We start from the raw sequence: 24,905 nt of genomic DNA on the forward strand, positions 1-24,905 counted from the left end.
TCAATGCTCCCGGGTGCAAGTCCTGAAGCTGAATATCCTGGAGCTGATCCAAAGCAGATTCCCGTATTTGTTTTATGCAGAGCTATGGTAACAGTTTTCCTGCCCACTCCCATCCTCAGAAGGAAAAACTAAGCATATTTCTATTAGAAGCAGTCTTGAATTTATCAGTAACATACCCTCTGGCATTGGATCCACACAGCCTGCTCCTTTGGATGAGTTGCAGCATTTTTTAAGCCCTGGACATTCGGTGTCGAACGTGCAAGGATAATCAGATGTTTCCATATTCTCCGTTGGACAAATACCAGGTCTTGAGGAAAATACACTGGATCTATTGAGTGCTAAGTAACAAAAACATTTCTGAGAGCAAAAATATCGAAAATTGTTTCCATAAAATTGTGCTATTTAATTTACAACAAACACCTCCTCCTCATTTCAGAAGTGTGTCTGCTCTAAGGTTTTCATGCGAAGAAAATAGCAGCCTAAATTACCATTACTTCATTTCAAGAGTGTAAATGTTCTCAGATTTTTCTCTCCTTCATGACATTTCCGTGACAGAAATTTTGAATTGATAATTTTCCATTAATTATTATGGATGGATGGATGGATGGATGGAGGAAGGGATAGATAGATAGATGCATAGATAGTTAGCTTCAAAATGTGGAGACATTAAAGCACTACAAAACAGAAAATGGGCCTGATGTCAGCTATGACTAATCCAAATAATATGTAATGATCAAAGGAAATAGGTCACGTCTAAGCTAGAAATCGTGAGTTTTCATTTAACCTCTTGTTGGGACAAAGCTAACCTTTAGTTATAGTAATTGAAGACGTTACGTGAGAGCAGAGACAAGATGCTATTCTCAGGGTCAGTTAAGTGGGTTACACGGAGGGGCAGGAGAGCAGAACTGAGCCTGTGGCCAGCAGCCCGGCAGCAGCCGCTCCGTATCAGCCAGCTAGCCATTGTGGGAGGTTGGTAGCCCACACCAGACAGCCCTGCAGAGAGAGCAGCTAAGGCAGATGGTTACTGCTTCCCAAGCCAAGGGCAGACAGCAGCCCTGGCTCACTGCCAGCACATACTCTTCTCCAGATGAAAAAAAAAAAAGAAAATATTTTTAAGCTCTACGACTTTGCTTTCACCCACACTCTCAAACACAGCTCCAAGTAATGCTCAGCTCTGGTCTTCCCAATCAGCCTAAAAGATTTCTCTTTTCCATTGATTTCATGCCTACAGGTTTTTGGTCCTACAAACTCTTGATCCATTTTTGGGCTATTAAAGTCATCCACTAGCCATGCAGTCCTATTTCCATAAAGAAATAGGCTATTGAGACCAACGGTTTTAAGACTATGGTCTGTGTCTTTTGGGGGGCCCAAAGTAGGTTTGTCAAAGGTCTCTGAAAGGTGATTAAGAAAAGTAGCCATAGCTTAATGATGGGGTCCACACCTCTGCTGAAAAACCTGCCTAAACCCACAAGCTGGAGAACAGAGAAGCCACCAAGTTGAGACCTCTCAGCAGCCTGCAAGTTACTTGCAGGAGTAATTTCAAAAATTTGCATGGAGAATACATGGGACAGCACTTCCCCACAGTCTTTTGTACTGCATTTGGTGCACTGTGTGTGTGTCCTTTGTGTGCACACTGTCAACGACCACGTGCTTTAACAGGGCTGTGAGTGTCTTTCAAGTAGAGTTGGTGTTAGACCTACAAGAGCTCCGGGTAGCAAATTAGGAAACTCTACCCTCGACTGGAAAAGGGCAAGAAAGAAACCCTCTGCCTGCTCTTTCTGGGAGGTTCTCCCATCCTGCCAGCCTCTCTCACCAGGAGCTTGCACAGACACAAGCACCAAGGAATTTCCCTGTGTTGGTATCAGCAGTACTCCTTACTATTCCAACCAGGTGGGCCTTGGTAACCTTGACAGAAACATCTAAATCCTTCCAGTTTTGCAGTTCAAGTGCTGTTCAAACAGTTTTGAGGTTCAAAGCAGCTTTTTCCACTAGAGTCTTTTTTTGGCATGTTTTACTGTGGTGTAAAAGATTTAATGAGTCACATGCAATCTCAGAAAACACTATTGAATCCTGGCTGAATGCCACACTAGCCATTTATCTAAAATCAAAAGGTCATCATTTTCGGATCAGCGGAAACAGAGATGGATTCACATCACATTTCTGCCTAATTGTACCAGATGCACTTTGAAAATTCAATTTATGCTCTCCACTTCAATCATCTTGGGGACAGTCACCTACCAAGCAACGCTGCCAGCACTGGGGAGCAAGCCAGGCAACTCCTCTGTCAGCTGGATGAAGTAGAGGCTTTTCTCCTCCATTATTTGCATAAACCTACAGAAGCAGAAACGCAGCACCCAGTGCTTAGCAACAAAAGCTCAGTTACCAGCCTGCCTGCACTGAGAGCTGTCGGGTGGGCTGTGACTGCAGGATGGGGGGATCTCCCAGGAGATAGATGCTGAGGGATACCATTAGCTCATCCCTAACCCCCTTCCTCTCCCTTCTTCCACCTGGAGTGGCCGGGTTTCACCCAGAGGGTGCAGCAGAACCAGGAACCAAAGCCCTGCATTCGTCTCAGACATCAGAAGGTGGAGACAAATCTATGAGATTATAGAGAGAGCTCGTGGCAAAGCCTGTTAGAAAGGCAGACTGGCAGTTTTCATCACAAGACCCTGTTTTCGGGGTCTTTGAGCACTGCTAGACTTTTCCTGCTCAGATGGAGGTTTTCCATCCTGATTGACTGTCCAGGGGCTAATCAGGATGGAGGGCAGCACTGGGATGTGCTAGTTCAGCCTCTGACAAATATTTAACAGTCTTCCTCATGAAAAGCCATATCAAGCACTAGAACACAGTCAGGAGCCTTGGGCTGAAATTCAGTGAGGATGCAGCTGTCGGACAACAGGGGAGCATGGCCTTCAAAGCCCAAGAACAGTCTCTTCATGCTCAGAATAAACTTAAGGACATTTAGCCACTCCTCCTTCCGATGGGTTCATCCCACTGGCAGCACTGCTACATGGCCATGTTCTGCCCCATTGGCACTCACACCAGCAATGGGTGGTGAGCTGGCAGGGACCTGTGGTGACTCCTCATCTTGGAGGCAACTCTGGGTACCCCTGCTCCCTCTGGGCTTAATGCAGTTGGGAAAGACATGGGGTGAACAACCTGAACAGAGTAGAAAACCTGCAACGACAGACTACTAAAAAGGCTGGGAGGTTTTGCTGTGGAGAGGAGAAGGCTGAGAGGAATGTGATCAAGGTTGACAATATCCCAGAAGCTGAGGGTAAGATGAAAATGGAGCTGGTATTCACCATGAGCCCACAGTAATGAAATGGGTATGCACTTCTTTACCAAAGGGGGAAGTGAACTTCTGCAGTTTTTCAACACAGGAGGGTGCGGAGCTCTACTGCCTTAGTGGGCTCAGAAAGAGAGAAGACAATTCCTGCACAGAAGGCCTGTAAGCAGACACCACGGGGAACAGGAAGGGACATACCCTCTGACACCTGTAATCCTATTTCTGTGGCTGCTGGGGGCACACAAGGGAGCAGACTGTAGGAGCCAGAAACATCTGCTTTTGGGTGAGATGCCCCTCTTCCCACTCCAGGGGGATGCTGCAATGCTGCACGCATGTCCCCAGTGACAGAGCTTTCCCATGGATTTTTGGTGACAACCCAAGCAGGGGGGACAACTGTGTTGCAGCTCCCCACTGCTCTGGTCAGACCCAGCATGCAAATCTCTGCATGGAGGCTCTGAAAGGTCCTAGCCCCACTGAGGAGCTACCTGGGCACCTAAAGGGAATGGGGTTTAACTTTACAGTTGGGGTTTTTTTTGAAAACCTTAGGAAGTTGAGCACACAAAGCATGCTCTGATTGAAGTGTGGCCTTAACATTGCAAATCAAGAGCTCTCAAGTTACGAAACTCCAGGATTAAGGTTTTGTGGGCTTTCTTATTTCAATGCATTTTTGTATACGTGTGCTTTAAAAACCAGCCCTCATGACATGTTGATGCATCCTTTTGGCCTTTGGCTGGGGATCCAGCAGGGTTAGATGGCAGATAAGGAAGGAACCTCCTGCCTGTATCTCTCTGGTTGCATCTTAGACAGTAAGGTGGAAGGTGGGCAGCAAACCAGCTACCAGGAGAAGCAGCCGTGCCGCCGATTCAAGTAGCTGGAAACCAGCCTGGAGAATTGGACCCTTTCTCTACCTCAAAAAAAAATGCTGCAAGATGCTGGGAAAGTTTCATACAGCAAATCCGAAACAACCTGTCAGAGAGACGGGTTTCACAGGTCCAAGAACCTGATCTGCAGCCCTGGGACCTGCTTAGCAATGGGGGGACTGCTCATAGTCACCATCGAGGACAGAAGGCTCTGTGCTCCGATGACGCAAGTTGTTAAAAGCAGCACTAGCCTCTCTGAAAATCAAAATAAATAAATAAAAATTTAAAAAAAAAAAATTCAAACCACACCCTAGGTGTCTGAGAATGGGCATACCAAATGGTTTGATCCCAATCTCTTTGCAGCTCTGTTGCCCACCTGTGAAAGGCAGAGAACCTCCCTCCCTTCCCACAGGCTTCTTGGACACAAATTGCTGTCTGTGAGTCGCCCCAGCATCCACCTCAGGAGGTGATAAATAATTCTCTATTCAGAGAGAACTCGGCAGAGCACTGCACCACGCACCGAAGATGGAGGCCAGGATGACATGCTGCTGGGAAGCTCCTCAGAGGGGCTCCATTATCCCTGAGCACCACAGGGAAACGTGGTCCTCGGGGCAAGGCAGCGCCAGATCAGGTAATTAAAAGAGTTTACTAATATGCATGCATAAGCATAAAGAGAGGAAACAACAACTGGTTTTATTTAATTCTACCTTTAGAATTCATTATAGCACTTCCTAACTTTTAGATGCTTAACTTTGCAATTTTTATTTTAAAAAAGTAGTTTTTGTGTGCAATACTACCCTACCGGATTGACAGGCAACTAGTGAGAACAACTGGCGTGACTTGACTAATGATCTAGATGGTTTTTACCCCACAGTAAAGAAATGAGAAAATGAGGACCTGCTCTATCCCAGGTAGGAGTAAATGTCTCCTTCTAGGAAGAAAAGGTGGGGAGTGGCCAGGAGCAGGTTACTGCGAAAGGTCACGCAGACCTTTCCACTCCTAGTAGGATGGAGAGCACGCCAGCATGGATAACGTCAAGAAGAGAATAACAGTATTTCGGCAGCATGCTCTGCAGTAGTTTCAGCAGTTCCAGTTTCTCTTTTCATTATTTATTTAAGACTGTGTCTAGACAGTGCATTACCATTCACAGAATTTATGACTAACGCCCTGAAAAGCAAAGATACCGGAATAATGTAAATACAGAAATCACCTAGAAGCCATACAAATCCTTTTATGGTTTAAAATATTCCCAAATTAACTTTGACAGGAAAAAGAGGCAAGGCGACCACAGCATTTTATGGGCAAACCTGCCCAGAGTGCCCATCAATACGTGGCAAGAGCAGAGCGGAAATTCTGCAGCTAAGCTTTACAAGAGATTTACAGATTTGCTAATGTTAGCTGAAGTAAACTCATCAACAGCTCTCAAGCCTAAAATATCCCTAGAGATGCTTTTAAAAGGCATAGAATTCTACTGGGAAAAAAATATTTAAAGTGTTACCAGTATGCCTTTTTTTCCACCCACAAAGACGGTCTTGATTTTCAGAGGTTCTGAAACACCTTGAAAATCCTGATCACTCATAGAGTTTCTTGTGCAAATAGAGGCAACCATAACGAGCTAGTGACTCTTCAACATTTAGTTGAGACAGCTATTTCCTACTACTACAGAACTGAAAAGCAATTTTCTCAGGTTGCTTCTCAGCCTTGTCATTTGATACTTAGGTGCACGCATGTATGCACGTGCGTGTATATCAAAAAGACCTTACTAGAGTGACTATTCTACACCAATTAGATCTACGGGAGGTTTTCCCCAGCATGGAACTGCTGCTTGTAAAATGCATATGATCAACAGCAGGTCTGATGCCAGTCTGAGAAGAATTCCTGGACACTCTGTGGCCTCCAGGTCAAATTTTGCCCTGGCTGACACTCCACAACAGCCACAGAGCCAAACAATTGGAGGACATAATAAATGAGGGATGATGTATATCTATTTCTGCTTTCATTCCTCTTCTCTAGCAAATCATTTTAAGAACAAGTAAAAGACAATGGCCACTTCTGTGTTCCCATCTTTCTGTTAAAGGAATTTTCCTGCTAGACACAGTATTCTACTAGGAACTGTTGCGAAAATAACTTGCAAAAATTGTTTGGAGATTCATTTTCCAATGCTCTGAAGCAACTTAAAAGTGGGATGAACACATTGTTCTTTACAGATCCCATGACAAGACATATGGCTCATACCCTCTCATGTCACGTTACATGATCCGATGGAGGAGCAGGTTCGGGGACATTCCCACAGAACTGAGTCACCCAGGTCTTATGACCCAAAGCAAGCGCCTGGGCTGCAATAGGACGTTTCCTTTCTGATCTCTCCTTACAGTGTTGAGGCTTTGTAAATTCCCAGGAGGATAACTTGAAAAGGGGAAATGGAGAAAATGCAATGTCATACTGAAAATAGGGGACAAAATTATGCCCTGCAGAACTTTTGTGGATGCCGGAATAGTTCAGTGCTGGCCTAGCTAATCCAATATGCCTGTTCAACTTAAAACCATGTGGCTTCATTCATTAAAAAATAAAATAAAATAAAAATTTTCCTTTTCCCTAAGGAACCCCTTCCACCTATGACTTGACTTCTTCTAAAAATTAGCAATTTCTTGTCGATGAGTGGTAGCCCTGATATGGGAAGGGGAAAAAGCTTCCATCTTGAGTCAAAGATGTTTAAGTCTTCCCAAGTAGAGTCTTGTTAAAACTCAGAAGTTAGATCAGATCCACCAAAAGGTTCATCAGTTTCCAATACTCCAACGTAGCCCTGGGTAACCAAGGAACCCCTAAGAAAATGGGCCCTAATGTAGTTTTGATTGGAAAGCACTTGGTACCAACTTGTCCTGAGGCCACAGGTTGTTTTAAATTAATACCAAAACTGGGTTTGCATCCTGGGAACTGACGCTGCTTCAAATAAAAGGAGCACAGAGCCACATGTGCATCCTGAATTACTTTTGAGAAGAAAGGTCCTACTGTAAATGCAAGCACGCTCAGAGCACACACAGCACCAGGCATAGCTACGTGAGTTATTGCGCTTGGCCACAGACATTGGCTGAATCAGGACAAGGGGTGAGCCCTTGTAGGGGTAACAAACAGGTGCCTTCTTCATGCTCACCTGGAACTTTAGTGAATTTGTTACTTAGGGGTAGGAAAGAGAAGAATCAGGAGCATTAGCCTTTCATGTCTACTCCTTACCATGTTGGACCAAGTTTACTGTAGATTTTTGCAGACTCATCAATGTCAGTGAACAGGAAAAAATTGCCCAGAACTGAATTAAGCCTTTACATATGTCAGTTTAAGTGAATCCTCTTCCATAAGACATTTATTTCAACTATTAATCTGACTAAAACTTACCTAAAGAACAGTAGAGTCCAACTTGTTCGTATCCTTCACAGCAATCTGTTAGAGTGATGGTTTCAGGGACTTCAACAGTACGATACTGCGTTTTATAGTACGTCCGGGGACACACCATCCACGGTATCCATCCTCCACAGGAAGTGCTTTTCTCATAGGACTTTTGGTAGGCAACCGTTTTAAACACATTTTTGGTCAGGCTATAGTTGCACAGATGGTACCCTAGCAAAGAAAGGCCTTTTTCTAGGGAGAAATAAAGAAAAAAAAAAAAAGAAATAATAAAAATAACACAACCAAACAGGAAAGAAAGGGATCAGCACTAACTTGTCGCCCAGAGCATAAGTTCCCTGCAGTATCCAGTTTTAAAATAGCTTTATGAGAAAGCAGTGACAGAACCAACTCAGATGAATGATTTCCAGGAAGGCTGATGTTAGGAAGAACATCACTTCAGAAAATGGACAGAAGAAAGAATTAGTAGTGACTGCTTGTCATATGCATCACTTCAGTCATAAAAGGATGCAGATTGGCAGAAAATTCAAAGAGCTCTCAGCGCCTTCAGGTGCAAAGGAGATAAAAGGCAATTTAACTCAAGTAAGTATAAAAGAAATTAATATATGTTAATAGAAATTAACAGGAGAACAAAATATGCACTTCCAGGGAGAGTAATCCAAGTACTTTAGATGTCCACTCCAGGCTTACGCTGCCAAATTGTTCATTTTTCTCTGCTGACTATAAAGGGAATGAAGGGCGAGGAGCTCATGGGCAGATGAGTCACAGTAGATGTCTGGAATAAGACATCCTTCAGACATCTCCTTAGGCTAAAACTGGGTACTCATGCATCATTGGGAAGGTATCTGACACAAAAGGTATTCCTTTCCTGGAGCTCCTATGTTGCCTGCATTTGTAGCAGACGGTATTAGACCAGGCCCTTTGAGAGCTGCTGTAGTTCAGTTGACTTCAGTATAAATGAAGTCAGTAATAAGTTCATTAACTGCATAATTTCATGCAGGTCTGGGAATGGGAGTCAGTTTCTGAAGTTCTGAAACCAGTCATGACAAGGAGTGACTTGTTACATGCTTTACTTTAAACTGAAATGAGCAGGAACAGGGCAAAAATAGAAAACCACCACAAACCCAACAACAACAGCAACAAAACCAGATGGAGTTTAAGAATTAGCAGCAAGCAATCATGTCACAGACATCAGGCTGTCTCCTAATGAGATGTCATAGAAGCCAGAGGGGCTGAGTCACCCTGCGTCCCATTTGGGAAATAAATGGGATAGAATTAAAATGCCTATATCATCCTTTAGATGAAGCAAAAGAAACTTCAATAAGGATAAATATGAATTAGCTGCAGGGATTCAAGTATGGCAGGATTGTTATTTCTGAGAGCTCTGAAGGGACCGGGGCCAGTCAACAGCCAGACTGGAGCTAACATAGTATACACAAGAAGGATACAATTAAATTATTTACAGCTTGTCTTATTTATACAGTTTATCTCCTGCATGAAAAGATGAAACGTAAAAAAAGAAAAGAAAAAAAAAAGTGGGTTTTGCTCAAATAAGAACAGCCTGAAAGATATCCCTACCTTAGATATTCAAAAGGCCATGAAGAAAAATGGATTTGCTTGGTGCAGTTCCAAACGGAGGCACAAACACCTCCCTGCAGACAAGGGCACTTTGGAAGAACAGACGAAAGGAGAAGGTAGCTGGGACTGACCATGGACCAGCCTCAGCCTCAGCCTTCCTTCTCAACTCATGTCTGACCAGGCCCAGGGAGAGCATCAGGCCTTGGGAGTCCAGCCCTGCTCTGCCTAACCCATCTGTGCCTTCACCCTAAGGCAGAGTTTGATGCCTACAGAGGGTGCCTGAGAAAGCAAGAGACCTCCCAGCAGGCTCCAGCAAGCCCTGTGCTGCTGCTTAGAGCAGGTCAGCAGGAAAACATCAAGAATAAGAGCATATCTGGAAATCCCACTCCCTGCTTTCTCCTCCTCCCCAGCCTCAAGCAGGGTATGTCTGTGTTCAGTCCCTGAAGACAGAGACAGCAGCTGAAAGGCCTTCACGTCCCTAAAAAGCACCAGGGTTGTCCTCTGTCTTTAAGAAGAGAGTGAAAGGAGGTGGTCATGAGGAACAGGAAGGAAGACACCAGCCTGTCTCAAGCTGAGGGGCTGAAACCCACACCCTGCCTGACCCAGGAGAGGACCCCAATGGCCAGGATGGACATCTGACCAGGGCCAGGAAAGCCCATACCCAGCCGTGGGGGGCAGGTGGCTGCGCAGGAGGGAACTGAAGGTGAAGTAAGCCAGACAAGGGAAGGTGGCCTCCCTCCCCTGGTTAACTTTAGGACATCCTTCTGGGAGAGGGGAAAAGAGAACACATGTGGGTTCTGGAGCAGAAATTGGAGATCGAGGGCTGCTTTTTTATCCAGTGCATTTGATCAATTACAACTTGTGCCTTACAAGAAACAAGTAGCTGTCACTGCATTTTGTAAAGCATTCCCTTGTCACATGTTAACAGTGCTCCAAGAAAGCCAACCCCAGAAAATGCTTCTAGACATGTAGGCATGGGGGAAAAAAAATATCTTGTTTTAGCTTTTTTTTTTTCCTTTTTTCCCCGTTAGTTTGGGACCTGAATGGCTAAATACCCGAAGTGGAATGGAAAGAGTATCTAAAAAATTTTGGATCTAGCCACTATCTGGAGAAAGTGCAAACGTCTGTTGGTGATCAGAGAAAGTGGGAGGAGCAGGACAAATTTTGGAAACGAGAAAAAGAAACTGTTGTATTAAGGAATCATCCTGTTAAAGTATAAAATGATGTTAGACGGGGTAGGGCAGGTAAGGAAGAAGAATTCAGCCTGGCTCCTCATCGCTACGATCCCCCCACTTCTCCAGAGCTCACGTATTAGCATGGCTAGAGCAAAACAGGCATGGGAAGAGAACAACTGAGTCCAGAGAGCACTGAAGATTCGTGATGTCCGTGCAGAGCTGCGGCTGCAGCAAGGACATAGCACTGGAAAGCTAAAAATTCCAGAGCCAGCTGAGCTGGCTTAGGCTCTACAGCAATGTGCAACATAAATGCAGGTATGAAACCAAGAATAAAATGGTATAGAATTAGATACAGTTTATAATTAGAAGCTACAGCTGTCAGAGCAGATATGAAATCATATTTCATACTTAAACATTGATACTAGGTATAGAATGGGGCTGCCAAAGCCAAAAGAGAAGGTCTGAGATATGGCTATGGTGGTACAAAAAGATACCCTCACTTGAAGGGGTTAGCCTAAAGGTGACAGGGAAAGGTGCAGCACTGCCAACCTTGCCATCATCCATCACTCTATCCAGTTTAAAACAAGCTTTGACACTCACAGCGTTCAATTATTTGCTGACAGCAGTTTCCTGCTGAGCAATGTGGCTTAAATCAATTTAGGCTCTTTAGTAAATTGGCTTTCTGTTCTCATTACCCCCATCTATGGGATTATGGCACTATCAAACGGAATTAAAATGCATGGGCTGTTGTTTCCAGCAACACAAAGCTGAAGTCAATTGCAAAGCAGGGCAAGGCAGTCATTCACCTGACATTAGTAGGGCTACGTTACACCTAATATCTCTGGACTTTTGGCTTTTATCTTAGTAACCACCAGCTTTCAGCGCTGTCAGGGAAAGTATACATTTTACTCTGTTAAGCAAGAGCAGAAACAATTAAAGCAATAGAAACAGATTAATAGAAACAAACAGTGAGAGCAAAGGCTGAAAGGGAACCCTGCATTAGGAGCAGGCTGCTTTGAATTTGCAGTCAAACCCAGATCAGATCAGAGAGCACGATTAAAAAATCATCAATAACAAAAAATGCTTGATCACATTCATACCACAGACTTCACTGCAATTCTGGAAACTTCCCTGCCCAAGTGCCAGAAACACCACTGTCAGCTGCCATCTGCAAGACCTTTTTCTTGCTGGAGAACAGCAAGAGCTAAAGACAAGCCCTTCTTGTCTTGACATAACCTTAAAAGTAATCTGTTGGAACGGGTTCACAGAGGGCAGATTCAAACTCAGCTTTAAAATGCAAAGGCTCTAAAACATGATGAAAAGTAGATTAAGGGCTTAATTTTTTCTGGGTATTCCAAATCCTTTTTAAAGTCAACACCATTGACTTAAATGGTACTAGAATGGGTGTCCTGCTGAACCCCAGTCTGTAGCAGCTTCTTTTTTCAAGATGACTTTGACAGAATAACTGTAAAGTCTGTAAGGCTTTAAAAAATATGATTTGTATTTTAACCCAGACTTGCAAAACCACTTAAGTTAAAAAATGCAACAAAAAGCAGCCACAAATCACAATCTTTTCTCATCTAAATAAATCAAAGCAGAATTAAGAGCAAATTAGGATTTAATTCGGCAGTTACAATCTAGCAATTGGGTTAGGATTTTCCAAATTACAGCCCATACCATAGACGGAAGCTAAACATGTCTTCTACAGCCTCATTTTATGCATGCCTAGGAATTTGCCAGGTACATTACTACATAATTTCCTCCAGAAGTTTATTTTAAAGACAATTTTCAGAAAAATTTGCACATTACTGAACACAAAGCAGGAATCCGACTCATTCTTTCTGGGCACAAAGGAAATGACAAGGCTTATGCCTGAGGATGAAGAGCTGGGGACAAAGGTTGTATTTTGGTTTGGTTAGATTTTCTTTGTTTAACTATCAACAGATGATTTTTAAATGGTTGCTGAGACATTGCCAGTCTGGAGAGTGGCCACCTTGGCCGGCTTATTTCGAATAAAAAGATATCCCACACCCAAACTAAGCTGTCCTACACAACAGTCATGGTTCTCTGACCAGGTTTGCATCACTCACCTGTAATTTCATTTCCCCTTCCCTGCCGTGTGGCTGCCCAGAGGATGAGAACAGAAATAAGAGTGACCCTGGCCATTTTATCACCCATCCTGGATAAGCCCTTCATGACGCTTCGTTTCCAAGGCTGTAGAGCTCAATTGTCTTTACATGCAGGCTTTTGGATTAGGGGAAAAGGCGCTCTGGTTTTTTTACCTTTTGCAAGTGGGTGATAACTACTGGCAACAGAAACAAAGAGGCTCCGGTGGGAATTTTGCCGGTTCTCTCTCCTTGGAGCTCTCCCTGGGGAACCTTCCTCTTCTACCTGCTCAGCTCAACTCGGCTCCCCAGCCCCCTGCCTGACTTGGAGAAAAAGGCATTTCAAAATTGCTGGTTTTGTCCACATTTATCCTTCTGAGTGCTCATTCCCTTTCACACCTGACAGCTAGGAGCCAGGTCTACATACCTCGAATGTCAGGTATATGCATCTTGGATTTCATTTCTGTCCACACATCAAGCAATACTATTCTTTAGGTCTTTAATTGTACACTTTGAAAACAAATTAAGAGTAAAAGCAAATGTCTATGTCAAAGGCTTTTCCTGAATTTAAGCTGTTTCACTAGCTGCTCTCCCTGTGCTTCTCCTTTCATTTCCATGTCAGCATCACATAAACCAGAGCAATGCCAGGCAAACAAGAACCTTATTAGACAGGGCATGAATCAGGAGATTTGAGAAACCAAAATCCCTTTCTTTTCATTGTGTAAATCAGGAACAAGTTTTCCCAAAATAGATGTGCCTGCAGCTTTACAATGCAGGACAGTAACTTCACTGCAACATCACTTGGCTCATGGAAAAAAAAAAAAAGGAGTAAACACAATATGATATTTTATGAGGAGCTGACACTGAACTATGGAAAAATCACAGGTACAGTTCTTGGAGCCGAGGCAATATGTTCAGAACAGCATTTAAATACTTATTACAGTATTATAGACAATTTCATGTGGATGAAAGAGCCAGATGCACAAACTCTCTCATTTGGGTATGTTCAGAATATCAGTAATATCACTTCTGTAAAACACTGTTGGGCAATCACCCTGTCAGTGCTCACAAGGAAGGAGAGCTGGGGCCCTGGAGAGCAGGGCCAACAGGGGAGATGCAGGATGGTTCAGATCCTCTGGCAGGGCTCTGTGTAGTGTGGAGACACTTGTGAGCTGTTCTTCTGGTTTGGAAGATAAAATATCAAGCTAATCGGGGAAAAAAACACAACAACAACAAAAACAAAGAAACAAACAAAAAAAGGAAAATTAAGGATTACCCAAACTTCAGTTGAACACTGTTTTTGGAGAAAATGGGTAGAGGAGAGCATTTCAACCACAAAACCAAAAAAAAAAAACCAAAATATTTTTTTGTTTGGAAACATTACTGCTATGCCTAAGGATAATGTGTACCTTAACACCCTTCTGAATGCAACAGGATGTGTGGTCAGGCCGTATCCCCCCAGGTGCACCATCTACATCTCCTGTCAGCACAGTGAGGCAACATGGAGACCCTGGCTGTAGGCTGCACAGAGGATACAATCCGACTCAAAACCACCACTAATAAGAAAAAGATAACTTGAGTATGTGAAGTTCGTTTTTCAAATAGAAATATTTATTTACGGTCTTTTACATTTGTACTTTTTTTAACAAACTATCCAAATTTTCTAGAAAAAAAAAAAGTCTTGATTGAAATTTTTTCAGCTAGCACTAACAAAAAAAATCTATAGACTTTAGGAATGATATGGCACCTTCTGCAAGAAGTGTATGTCCTGGCAAAATTCAAATATAGGTAATTCCAGATTGGCATCCAGGGTCTCCCACGTTCAATCCTAAATTGCTGGATAGGTTTGTCATAAGTCTTAAATAGTTGCTGCTTTCCAGAGTAAAGCTATAAAACAGACGTCATCATCTTCACCACTGAGGACTTCTATGACTGAAGTATGATCCTCCAAATTGCAGTAAAGAACTAACATCCCCATTCTAAAAGCCTCAAGTAAACTTGCTCATTTTTAGGACCATTAAAAAACATGGATACGACTTTGCATATTTACAGCTCAGTCTTGTGGCTGGCAGCCGTAACGGGTTTATGTTCAGGGTGAGGCAACTAACAGTGAGTTGCAACTTGACTGCAGTAGTGAATGAAACCGTTCCGAAATACAGAATACAAAGAACTTCCTTTTCAAGCAAAACTGTACATAAAGTCAGTGGCTCTTTAATTTAAACAAGAAATGGATACAGAAGTCATGTGTTTTTCAGGATTTACCTTGTAATTTGCAAATCCTTTGAGGTTCTGATTCTCATCTGCATTACTTCCTCTGTTACAATCATTTAGGCACACAACAACTTACTTGCAGATACTGGAAGAGACCACTCAGGCAACTAAGCCCGCGTGCTAGGTCCTGTACAACCACTTTCACATCTTCCAGACACATTCCTGCACTGCGTTACCTGCAGCAAGTGTAAGATGAGGCCCTGTGTCCCAGGCAGTGGCACGTGCTCTTCGTATCACTGCAGTTGCTGGAAAGAGTTGCACTTACTCAGCAGTAAGTCAGTAGAGAGTCTCCTGCAGGGAAATTAGAGGGATTCATTGATCATTTTGGAAAACTGTCCACCTGTACATGCACAGCTGATTTCATGTAAATATATTTTTAGTAACCACTGGTGTACTTCAGTGACAATTTTTTTGTCTTTTTTCGCTTATTCCTTTCAACTACGTGTTATATTAGGACCCTAGTAGAAAATTTGCTCACTCTTGCTTTGGTGATGAGGAAGGGCAACGGAGAGAGGAAGAGAGAAGGAGATATTTAGGGGAATAAAAGCCCTGGCTGTGCGGTGCTGGTAGTGAGCTGGGCTCCACTCTGGAAGGAGCTCATCACGGTCCTCCCAGCCCACTCATCTGGAGCTGATCAGTTCGCCTGGCTCTGTTGTTTATATTTCCTGCAGCTGCATTTGTAATGTCAGAACTAATCTAAAGTATGCAATTTATACAAAGAAGGGCGGTGCCAATAAAAGCCATGTCAAAATCCATTCACGGATAACTTCATAAGATCAAGAAGCAGGCTTTTAGAGATGGGGTTTGACTCCTCTCCTAGACCGTACTGTCAGTAATTGGAATATTGTGGCTGACAGCAGGCTTTCTCGTCATACTTTTTAGGCATTTATTTCTTCTGATTTAATTAGTCACATAGAAGATCCTGATCTTCTTTAGGCTAGGAGTTTGACACAGAAAGGTGAAGTCGCTGGAACATTTCCTTTTGCTTTGCATTATTTTCTCTATGAAGTAATCATTATTTCAGATGCCCAGAATGGTCATGACGTTTCAAGACAGACAGGTTTGCATGCAGGAAACAGGACTGTGCATTCGGGCTCCATGGGAATATAACAAAAACTGTTCTGTGCTCCAGAAGCCAGCACGCCTTCCCATAGATGTATAGGACATAAAGCTTGAGAACCATTAAATCATTTAACCTGACCTCTCAAAATCAGCTGTCAGCAAATTTCTCCCAGATATCTCTTCCAGGCTCCAACCATTTCAATCTGATTAGAGCCTGTCAGGCTGAGAAAGCCCAGACTATTGCCATAGCAGACGGTGGGAATGAATGGAGGTGCCACCACTCCTGAGGATCTCACAGTGAAAATAGACTGATCCAGGTCAGGAATGCAAAGGCAAAAACGTGCTGCTAGCTTCCAATGAAGATGAAAAGAAGTTCAGGTGAGACTTGATTTCCATCTGATTGTGCTCCCTGGTGCCTGTGCCTCCCGTTGAGACAAACTCACCATCAGGGCTGACGTAAACACTGCCCTTGCTGTGACATTTCAGATGTCTGGTAAGGGTTGAGCTCAAACCACAGTCTTTCCCTTAGTGGGGCATTGCTAAGGTTTCTTTCCTCTTCACACCTGATCTTTGGGAAGCCTGCAGGAACTTAATTGCCTTTTAGTCTGCAGCTGATTTGTCAAAACTGGCTTAAATTGGTCATCAAGGCCAAAGGGTATTAGAAGAGAGGAACAGGCTAAGACAGAAGTAACCTTTTTGCAGCTAAAGACAAAACAAAATAAATCACTCCTGCCATCAGGATACAAACTTATTCCAGCTGCTGAAAATCAATACATATAATGGACACCTTAATGTCTGCTTCCTACACAGGATGGAACTTCTCATAAACTACTCACCTGTGTGTTAAAACTCTGGTCCATGATTTCATGGACTTGAATTCCCTGCCCCTGTCACAAACCCTTTGCAGCCATGAGCAAGTCACACAGGTTAAATTTGCCACTGCAGTGAAGTCAGGGGGATGGTGGGGTGGAAAGCCCAGTATTTCAGACCTTGTGAAAGCCATGGCTACCATACCATAAACATGCTTTTGCTTATGTTACCTGAGAAAATAAAAAATAGAATAGAAAAAGCACTGTTTTGCCAGCATATGTTAGGCCTATGTTAGGATGGACAACAGTTAAACTGGCAATTTTTTGAAGGGCTCCTTGTGTTCCTAAGCTTCAGATGCATATCCAAAAAGCAGAGTAGTAACACTTGCTTATTTCGCTGATGTGTTTCAGAGAAAAATGCATTAAAAATGAAGAGACATGCACAAATGACAGTAAAAAACCCATTCACTTAAAGCTCTAAGAGTTAATTAGCTCAACTGTGCAGGCAGAACAGTCCCTGACTGTATTCAGTGATTTGTTCTGTCTCATAGACAAACTGTTCCTCAGGAAAATCTTCAGGTTTTGTTTTTTCCCTGAACATGCACAAACTGTCTTAAAGTGACTCATGAGGAAAAAGTTCTTATTGGTAACAGGAGGAAAAAATATGAGTCAGGCGGAGGTCATGCTGAACCTCTGCCTGGCCTTGCTCCTCCGACTGAGCGCCACTTGTGCAATCTCAACACAGAGAAGCTCTTGTTTGCCCCAGTGCTTTGATGGCATAGTCCAATTCCTAAAGCTGAGTTTGGTACCAGATGAGACTGTTGATCATACCTCATATATGATTTAGCAGTGCTGCAGAGAATTAAGCCCCATCTGAGGCACTTCATGGTATGCTTCTTGTTTATAACTCTAAGAAAACAAGTATTTTTGAAAGAAAGCAGTCTGATTGGTGGGTGTTGCCCTTTGCTATGAAGGCTTACTTGGAAGAAAAGTCTCCCACTAAGCATCGCCCCATGGGGTACAAGGGCCAAGTCCACCTGAAGGTCCTGTTCAGCAAAGAGCATGCTGCCTGGCCTGTATCAGCACTTGGTGATGGGACTGGAGCCCCTCTTTGCTCTGTCTCACACCAGGAATACAGCACCAACTCCCATTTCACATCTCCTTGCTGACCCAATGCCACAGGGCTCAAGAACAGCAACATCTTGCAAACACCAGTGACCAGCCCACGGATGGGGCAGGGCTTCCCTGGTTTGTGCCAGTGCCACTGCCTGTAACCCATTTTTGACTGAAGGCACCTGCTGCTTCTCTTAGAAGAAGGATGAGTTCCTGTTTCTTACCCCTCCTAAACCCATCCAGTGTACAGCCAGGATAAGGTTGGGAAGGACAAAGGACTGTGCATGCAACTGCCACTTCCCCTCATGAATCCATCTCTCGCACACACACGCAAAACCTGCCTCTGTTAAACAGATTTGAAGCACAAAATAAACCAACCAAAAATATACAATCTGCTTTTCACTGTTAATCAACAGAAGATTTGGCCCTTACTTCCAGCTAAGAGACAGACAGATACACACAGACCCAAGTGCCCGTTTCTGATGAGAGATTTTTCTAAATTGATGCAGAAGCTAATCTACAGTCCAAACCCCAGAAAACGTTTCGCGATTTGTGTGAGATCTTTTATTGATGCATTAGATTTAAATGCTTATAGGAAGCTTCTACTTTGAAGGACCTAAAGGAAAATTGTTTCCATGGGCTCCTGAACCAGCTCAATTAAAGGCAGAGAAGCTCATGAAGGAAGAGGAGCCCTTCAAAGCAGAAACACTGGACTAAACAAACCTACTATATAGACAAGGCAAGTGATGGCACCCAGCTCCTACTGTGTGAATGATGAGTAAGGAGTTCAGGAAAGGTTTGCAAAAAACCAGCATATTACAACCTGGTTGGAAGATACAAACACTTGAATAGATTTGTTTAGGAGAAGCAATGCAGTAAGTTTTTCTGGGGAGGTGTATTGTTTCTTTTTTTCTCCCCGTTAATACCTGCAATTGGGACCAACCCAGACAAACACTGGATTACTTAAGTACAAAGGAGGCAGGGAGCTTTTTAAGTGGGAAAAAAACCACCAAATGACTAAAACATCAAATGATTAAAACCAATATGGAGTGGAAGTTTGAGGTAAAGGGAAGCTTAGGCTGCAAGAAAAAGAAAAAGAGTTTTAATCTTTCTGCCAAAATGTAATGACCAGACAAATTAGGAACCCAAATCTGTGTCTCTCAGGGAATCTGAACAAACAGTAAATTCACCAGTACTTTCAGAGATCTCACTGTATACAGTGAGGAAATGCTTTGCTTCTTTCTTCTTTTTTTTTTTTTTTTTTTTTAAGGAAAATCCTGGCCTGCTGTCAAGTGTAACTGTTGTTTTGAAATTATTTCTCTTTTGAGATTGATACTAAATCATCAATGTGATTAAAATCAAAGGATCTAAGGGGTTTCCACGCCCTTGCTCATACCCTTCTCCCAAGTGAAGATTACAAACTACCTGTAAGAACCTCTGCACCAGGTGTCCATCAGAACAAAGCCAAGTCTGAACAAATACTCAGATTTGCCCAGAAGGCACTACCGTGCTAAACCACCCTCTGAGTTACTCAGCAGGAGGCTATTAGCATCCTGCTCTGACTCTGCATTTTGACACGTATACATTCGCCATGGTTTCACCCACCAAGTGACTTCTGTCATCTGGAGCATCTCTTGAGTTCAAGCTTCTGCTTAAACAGAGGAGAGCAAAGCTCCAGCCTGCACAGTGTTTTCCAGCATGCCAGCAGGATTTATTTCATCAGTACCTATGAATTAAGTAATGGAAGAGTGGAAGTCTAATATTAGTCCACAGGTCTCTCGCAAGGGGGGCACTTTGCAGAACTGTGCAGCCAGAAGGAAGCCTCCATCCTCAGAGTGTGAGTTTTACATTATACTGGGGAAGAACCATGCTCCGTCTTCAGCAGAATTTCTCAGCACTGATATTTCCACTTCTGACACCATGAAAACTGCTGCTCTTTCTACACCCTTCCCTACATGCAGCCCCTGCCTCTGTTAGACAGCACCATCTGCTTCTCCAGGTACTCAGGAAAATAAAATCATTCCCACCTCCTATCAGCATCAACTGCTGACACAAACACTGGCAGTTTCTCTACAATACTGTTGTGCTGAAAGGGGAAGTAGAAATCTAAATGTTTGATTGGGACTAAAGATTATATTGCATCACTGTCTTGGTAATCCATAAAAGACACAATCAATCACATTCGCAAACCTAATCAGGAAAAAGGAGAAAGACCTGGCAAGGAGGTTCGATGTTTGGAGCCAAAGGGACTTCACACCAGGTTTTGGCAGGTGAAGAGAAATATTTGGTCATGCACTGTAAAATAGGAGGAAAATTATATACTTAATTTTCCTCTCCTTCCAGTTTTCAGACCACAAAAACCCCAACTAAAATTATTTCACTCTATTTTAACTAAAAAAAAAAAAAAAAGCCACATTTTGCCAGATATTGAGAGTTGATATTTAAAGCTCAAGACGAGATGCTTTTCAAAATGTTTATTGGCTTGTGAAAACAGTGGGTTATTTACTGAATCTGTCCTGCACCCTTAATTAGCACAAATGCCAGTAGGGAAACTTCCTGCGTGCTTTCTCCCATGCTGACCTTCTGCATGAGAAAAATTCCCTAGTGAAAATAGATTTTAATTCCCTCCTTGAAACCAAACATCTGGCTTTGGTTAAGGAGGCACATAACCCTGTCCTTCGTGATATTTGGATTGCAAGTGCTCTGGGGCAGGGAGCATTTTCTTTGTTATTTGCTGCTGAAAATGATAGGGCCTTGAGTTTACAGCTATAATGATAATGCTACCACTGAAAGATGATGAGAACATGATTGTTGTCATGATTAACATTCATTTAGCATTCAAATGCCAAGTATAAATATCAGCAGGCATATTCCATCACTCTTCATCTTTGCAATTAATTTCTATCATAGTCTAAAAACTACCGAATACTGTCCTACTCGAGAGACAGAGCTCTGAATCTGAACTGATCAAATGCCTCAAATTCTCATTGAAAGTCGAGATTCAAGAGTGTCTCAGTCTTCCCCAAGAGGTAGCACGGCTGAGATAATTACGTGCATCAGTTACATCAGTGTAGCGAGAGATAAGAGAATATGTGTGCACTTCTTAAAAACTGAGAGGCAAATGAAATAGGATTGCATCTAGCACATTTTCATTTATTTCACTGTTCTTTCCTTCTCAGAGATCTGAAGGGGCAGATGGATCAGGACTCACTGGCAAAGTCAGAATAGACTTTAGGACAGTCTACAAAACTTCCATGCTTTAGCTGCAACAGATTCAAGAAATCAAAAGCTTAGCTAATGACAAGAGACGAATGCTTTGCCTACATGCCCCTGACTGATTCTAAGTGATCACGCAGCTAAGAGGCAAAACATTAAAGGGCAACATTGTCCCCTGCTTGTAAAAGATCTGGTTTTGATAGACCTTGTACTTCCAGAAGCAAGAGGGACAATAATACTTAACACAACTTTAGACACTGGAGAAGTTCACATGATGAGCCTCAAGGGCTTATAAACAGCAGCAGATGGATAGACCCTTAATCATCAGTCTGAGAAAATCACCCTGACGGCAGTGCCGGAATTCGATGCTTCCTCCAGGATCTGGTGAGCGTGTTTCCTTACCAGCAAGATGGAAACCTCATGCTGTGGAAGGACACAGAAAAGTATCTTTATGGTAACAAGTATATATTTATGATAACAAGGCTCCAGTAAGAAAACACTTATCTTATGGTCCATAACTAAACCAGTATTTCCGTGTCAAAAATGGCATGGCTGAGGCTCTGAAGAGCTGCAGTGAGTGACAGAAAGCAGTCAAAAACTCAGCAAATTACCCGGAGTTTCATTTGGCACAAAGGTGATGTATACATGGAAAAATGAGCTCTCTGTAATTCTCTGGTCCTTGGGGCAGAGAAAAGGAGGAATAGACAGGACATTTTTGCCTTTAAAATGCTGCTGAAACACCCTTCGAGGGAGATAAGATCAAACGGAGGCAAAGGCAAATTCCAACAATACTGGTATTCCCTTTCCTTTTGCTGTGCCAAGTACAAAAAATGGGAGGTCTAGTTCTTTTTTTTAAAAGCAAACATCTGAATTTTGAAGAGTCATGTGCCTACATTATGCAACTACCTAGTCCCTAAAAAACGGGCTGATTTTCAATCTAGAGTTGTCTAAAAATAAATTTGGGAGGACTGTTTTCCCAAAAGGGTAAGAGTTATGCACATAACGTCCACTTACGAAAATCTTTTCTGCATTCCTACAAACAGCACTAATGATTATCGAAGCAGAAAGGTCTTTTTATTCTAATTTACTTTTAGGTCTTCTTCTGTCTTTCCCCTTTTACATTACTGTCAGCCTGAATAGTAAATGCAGATGAATGTTTTCCTTTTTTTTTTTTTTCCTTTCACATCTCTGCCATTATATACATTATTTTTGTATACATAAATGTTTATATTCACGCACAAACAGATACCTATAGGTACTTGCATACATATATACATGTATATAATACACAGACATGCAAAGATACAACTATTGCAAGAGGAACTCTAATTGATTCGAGACTGTTAATATTTATATTAAAAATGATGGAACTATATTGGCCTGTTGAAACTTTATCTTACAAAATTCATTTTTCACCCATGATTATTATACTCTTCAAGCATCACAATTTATACAGAAAGCAATCGTGACGAGGAAGGATCAGTTCTGGCACAGGTTCTGGCACAGACAAAGGATTAAAATAAGAAATAGAAACAGTGGCTTGCATGACATTCTCTGGCAACTGTGTGCAATCAGTGAGGAGGGAAATGGTTCCCTGCCCATCAGATGCTTGAGCTGGATGTTGTAAACACCCTCTAGAAGCTTTTATCTATCAGTTTAGTTTAGTTGAACCCTCTACCCTTAACAAGTCTTTACATGTGCACCATAAAGGCAAGTCCCATAGCACCTTATTAACTTGTTTATTCTTTCAAGCTCCCTGCATTCAAGCTAAATCACATTATGCAATTAGCTGCTACGAAAACAAAGGAAACTTATTTTGGTTTTGCGTGTTTAAGGATCAGTTCAAAATCTGTTGTCTTCAAAAAATATTTGTCGAACTGACCTTAGATCATTTTGATGTCTGGATTATTTTCCTGTACTAGGAAAAGAAGCTGCTGCTGAGATTATCTTTAAAACCATTGAGATAGTGAAAAAAAATCTGTGATCTGAACAGTGAATTTTGAAGATTTGGAAAACTTCATCACCTTTCCTATAGGAACAAAAGAATTCATTATTTTTAGGAGGTAGGTGTGACAGGATGGTCTTGACATGCCACAAAGTTAATCCTGTAGCATATATCAGTATTTTTTCCATTGAAAAGTCTTCCCTTTAAATTTCAGTGTTCAAGTGATTCAATTATTAGCAACTTCTCCTGGCAAATAAAAGGCAGCACATCTCAGCTATGCTACATGACATTTATTTGTAAGGGAAAAGGAAAGAGACAGTTACCATGTAAACAAAAGAAAAACAAGAACAAAATCTCACTTGCTCAGTTGAGCTCATCACCAGCTAAGCATAATTTTGATTAGCTCTCCCATCAGCAGCAGGATCCGCTCTAACAGAATTTACCATAAAAGGAAATTGGAGGGTTAACTGTTATCAGAAGCATTGACCAAATGTTAAAATACCAGTGGCAAGAAGAAACTTAAACTATTTGAAACTGCTGATTTTAGCATGTTGGTTTTTTTTTTTTCCTAAATGTGTAACAGGTCCACCGTGGCTGTCACTGCATTGGCTCTGCATGATTTATTTCATGACCGTCTTCATGGAGTCAGTTCATGCAAGCCTATTTCCAGTGTTAATGTATTCCCAAAAAAATGCAGACTGAAGGCATACACTGGGTGTATCCCAGGTCATAGGAAAAACTTATTCCAGCCCAAGAAGCCATAAAGGTTTTTGTCCTCCTCTTATCAATATATTGTAGGAGAACAAACACTCAACCGTCCTTTCTTCTTGCTGAGTGCTGAATTCAGTCACAAAAACATCCCAATCCTACAAGTGATGGTAAATACTGTTGTTCAGGGAGGTATGCAGCAGCTTACTTCCCTAAAACATACTATGAAATTAGGATCTTCACATTCTTCTATCAAGCACAGAACACAGTGGGTGTATGAGGTTCCCTTTAAACCAAATAATGTATACTGCATGGGTAATAAAATGAGATCTACAGATACTTTTGAAAAACTCTTAGTCTTCCTTAAAGAAAAGAAAAAAGATTTTAGCATGGCATGTGAAGACAGGATTGTTGAAAAAGAGTACTTAAAAATAAACTAAAATTTAAATTATGTTATAATAAGCTATTTAGAATAAATTCAAGCTAATTCCCACTGAAAATGAGTGGGATGAATTTGAGAAAATGCAAGGGTGTCTTTCAGTAAACACTGATGGAAATGTAGAAAGAGGAACAGAAACTTGGTCATAAATTTGCCGAGATGAATAGAAGGTGTCATTAACGTTTGCTCTCTCTGTATGAGCCATGGGTTCTTCCTCTTGGGGGAATCACAGTGGAAAACTGTAAACAAATTTTTCAGCACAGCATCATAAAATAAATTCCCAGTTCTGTATTCAGTGCTGGAGATATTGCCAGGCAACAGGAAATGATTGCTATATCTTGAGAGAATGCCTTGAATTTATTATTTTTAGGTCATCCATTAGTGATACAATCCAAAGTTTCGCCTAGGTTTTACTCCAATGAGCCCATACTTAAAGCTAAACAGATGTCCAGAAATTTCAGCAGATTGAAAAACAAAAATTAATCTCTTTAGTTCACTAAAATCTGTAGCTGTCAAGTGACAATAATCAGTATGCATTTTAGTGGGAATTAAGAGTTTGGCTATGCCCACTCAACATCACCCTTCAAGGTGTCCCATTCAGAGCTTCAAGAAGACCTGAGGGCCAGTTCCCTGCTGAAGCTTTCCCACAGGCTCCAGACACTGGACACCTGTAGGAATGTGATGGGCACATGCACCCTCTGTGGCACAACCTCCAGATGGGAACCTGGACTTGATGACAGGAAAGCCACCATAACTCTCAGCAAATTTTTCCAGTGGTTAATAATCCTCCTTGTTAAAATAACTCTGCCTTTTTTGTTCTTGAAGTTACAGCTGCCAGTCCTGGAAATTTGTTAGATTTTTTACTATAACATTAATTGCCTTTTTTGCTTAAAACATGTTCAGAGGAAATGCTCCTTCCTTCCATTGTTTTTATTT

The 24,905-nt window shown here is 42.1% G+C and overlaps 1 protein-coding gene across 1 annotated transcript in view; it reads right to left on the reverse strand.

The window, feature by feature from the left end:
* UMODL1 (uromodulin like 1) overlaps window positions 1–7,716 on the reverse strand; it is a 55,811-nt gene extending 48,095 nt beyond the window's left edge. Inside the window, exons 1-2 of the mRNA XM_014938021.1 lie at window positions 7,540–7,716; window positions 177–338 (exon numbers count right to left, since the gene is read on the reverse strand). Of these exons, the coding sequence (XP_014793507.1) occupies window positions 177–338; window positions 7,540–7,657 (280 nt within the window). The 5' untranslated portion in view covers window positions 7,658–7,716. The remainder of the gene's footprint in view (window positions 1–176; window positions 339–7,539) is intronic.
* Between the last annotated feature and the right edge of the window lie 17,189 nt (window positions 7,717–24,905).

Source organism: Calidris pugnax, unplaced genomic scaffold, assembly GCF_001431845.1.
Source record: "Calidris pugnax isolate Ruff unplaced genomic scaffold, ASM143184v1 scaffold25, whole genome shotgun sequence".
Taxonomy (NCBI): Eukaryota; Metazoa; Chordata; class Aves; order Charadriiformes; family Scolopacidae; genus Calidris; species Calidris pugnax.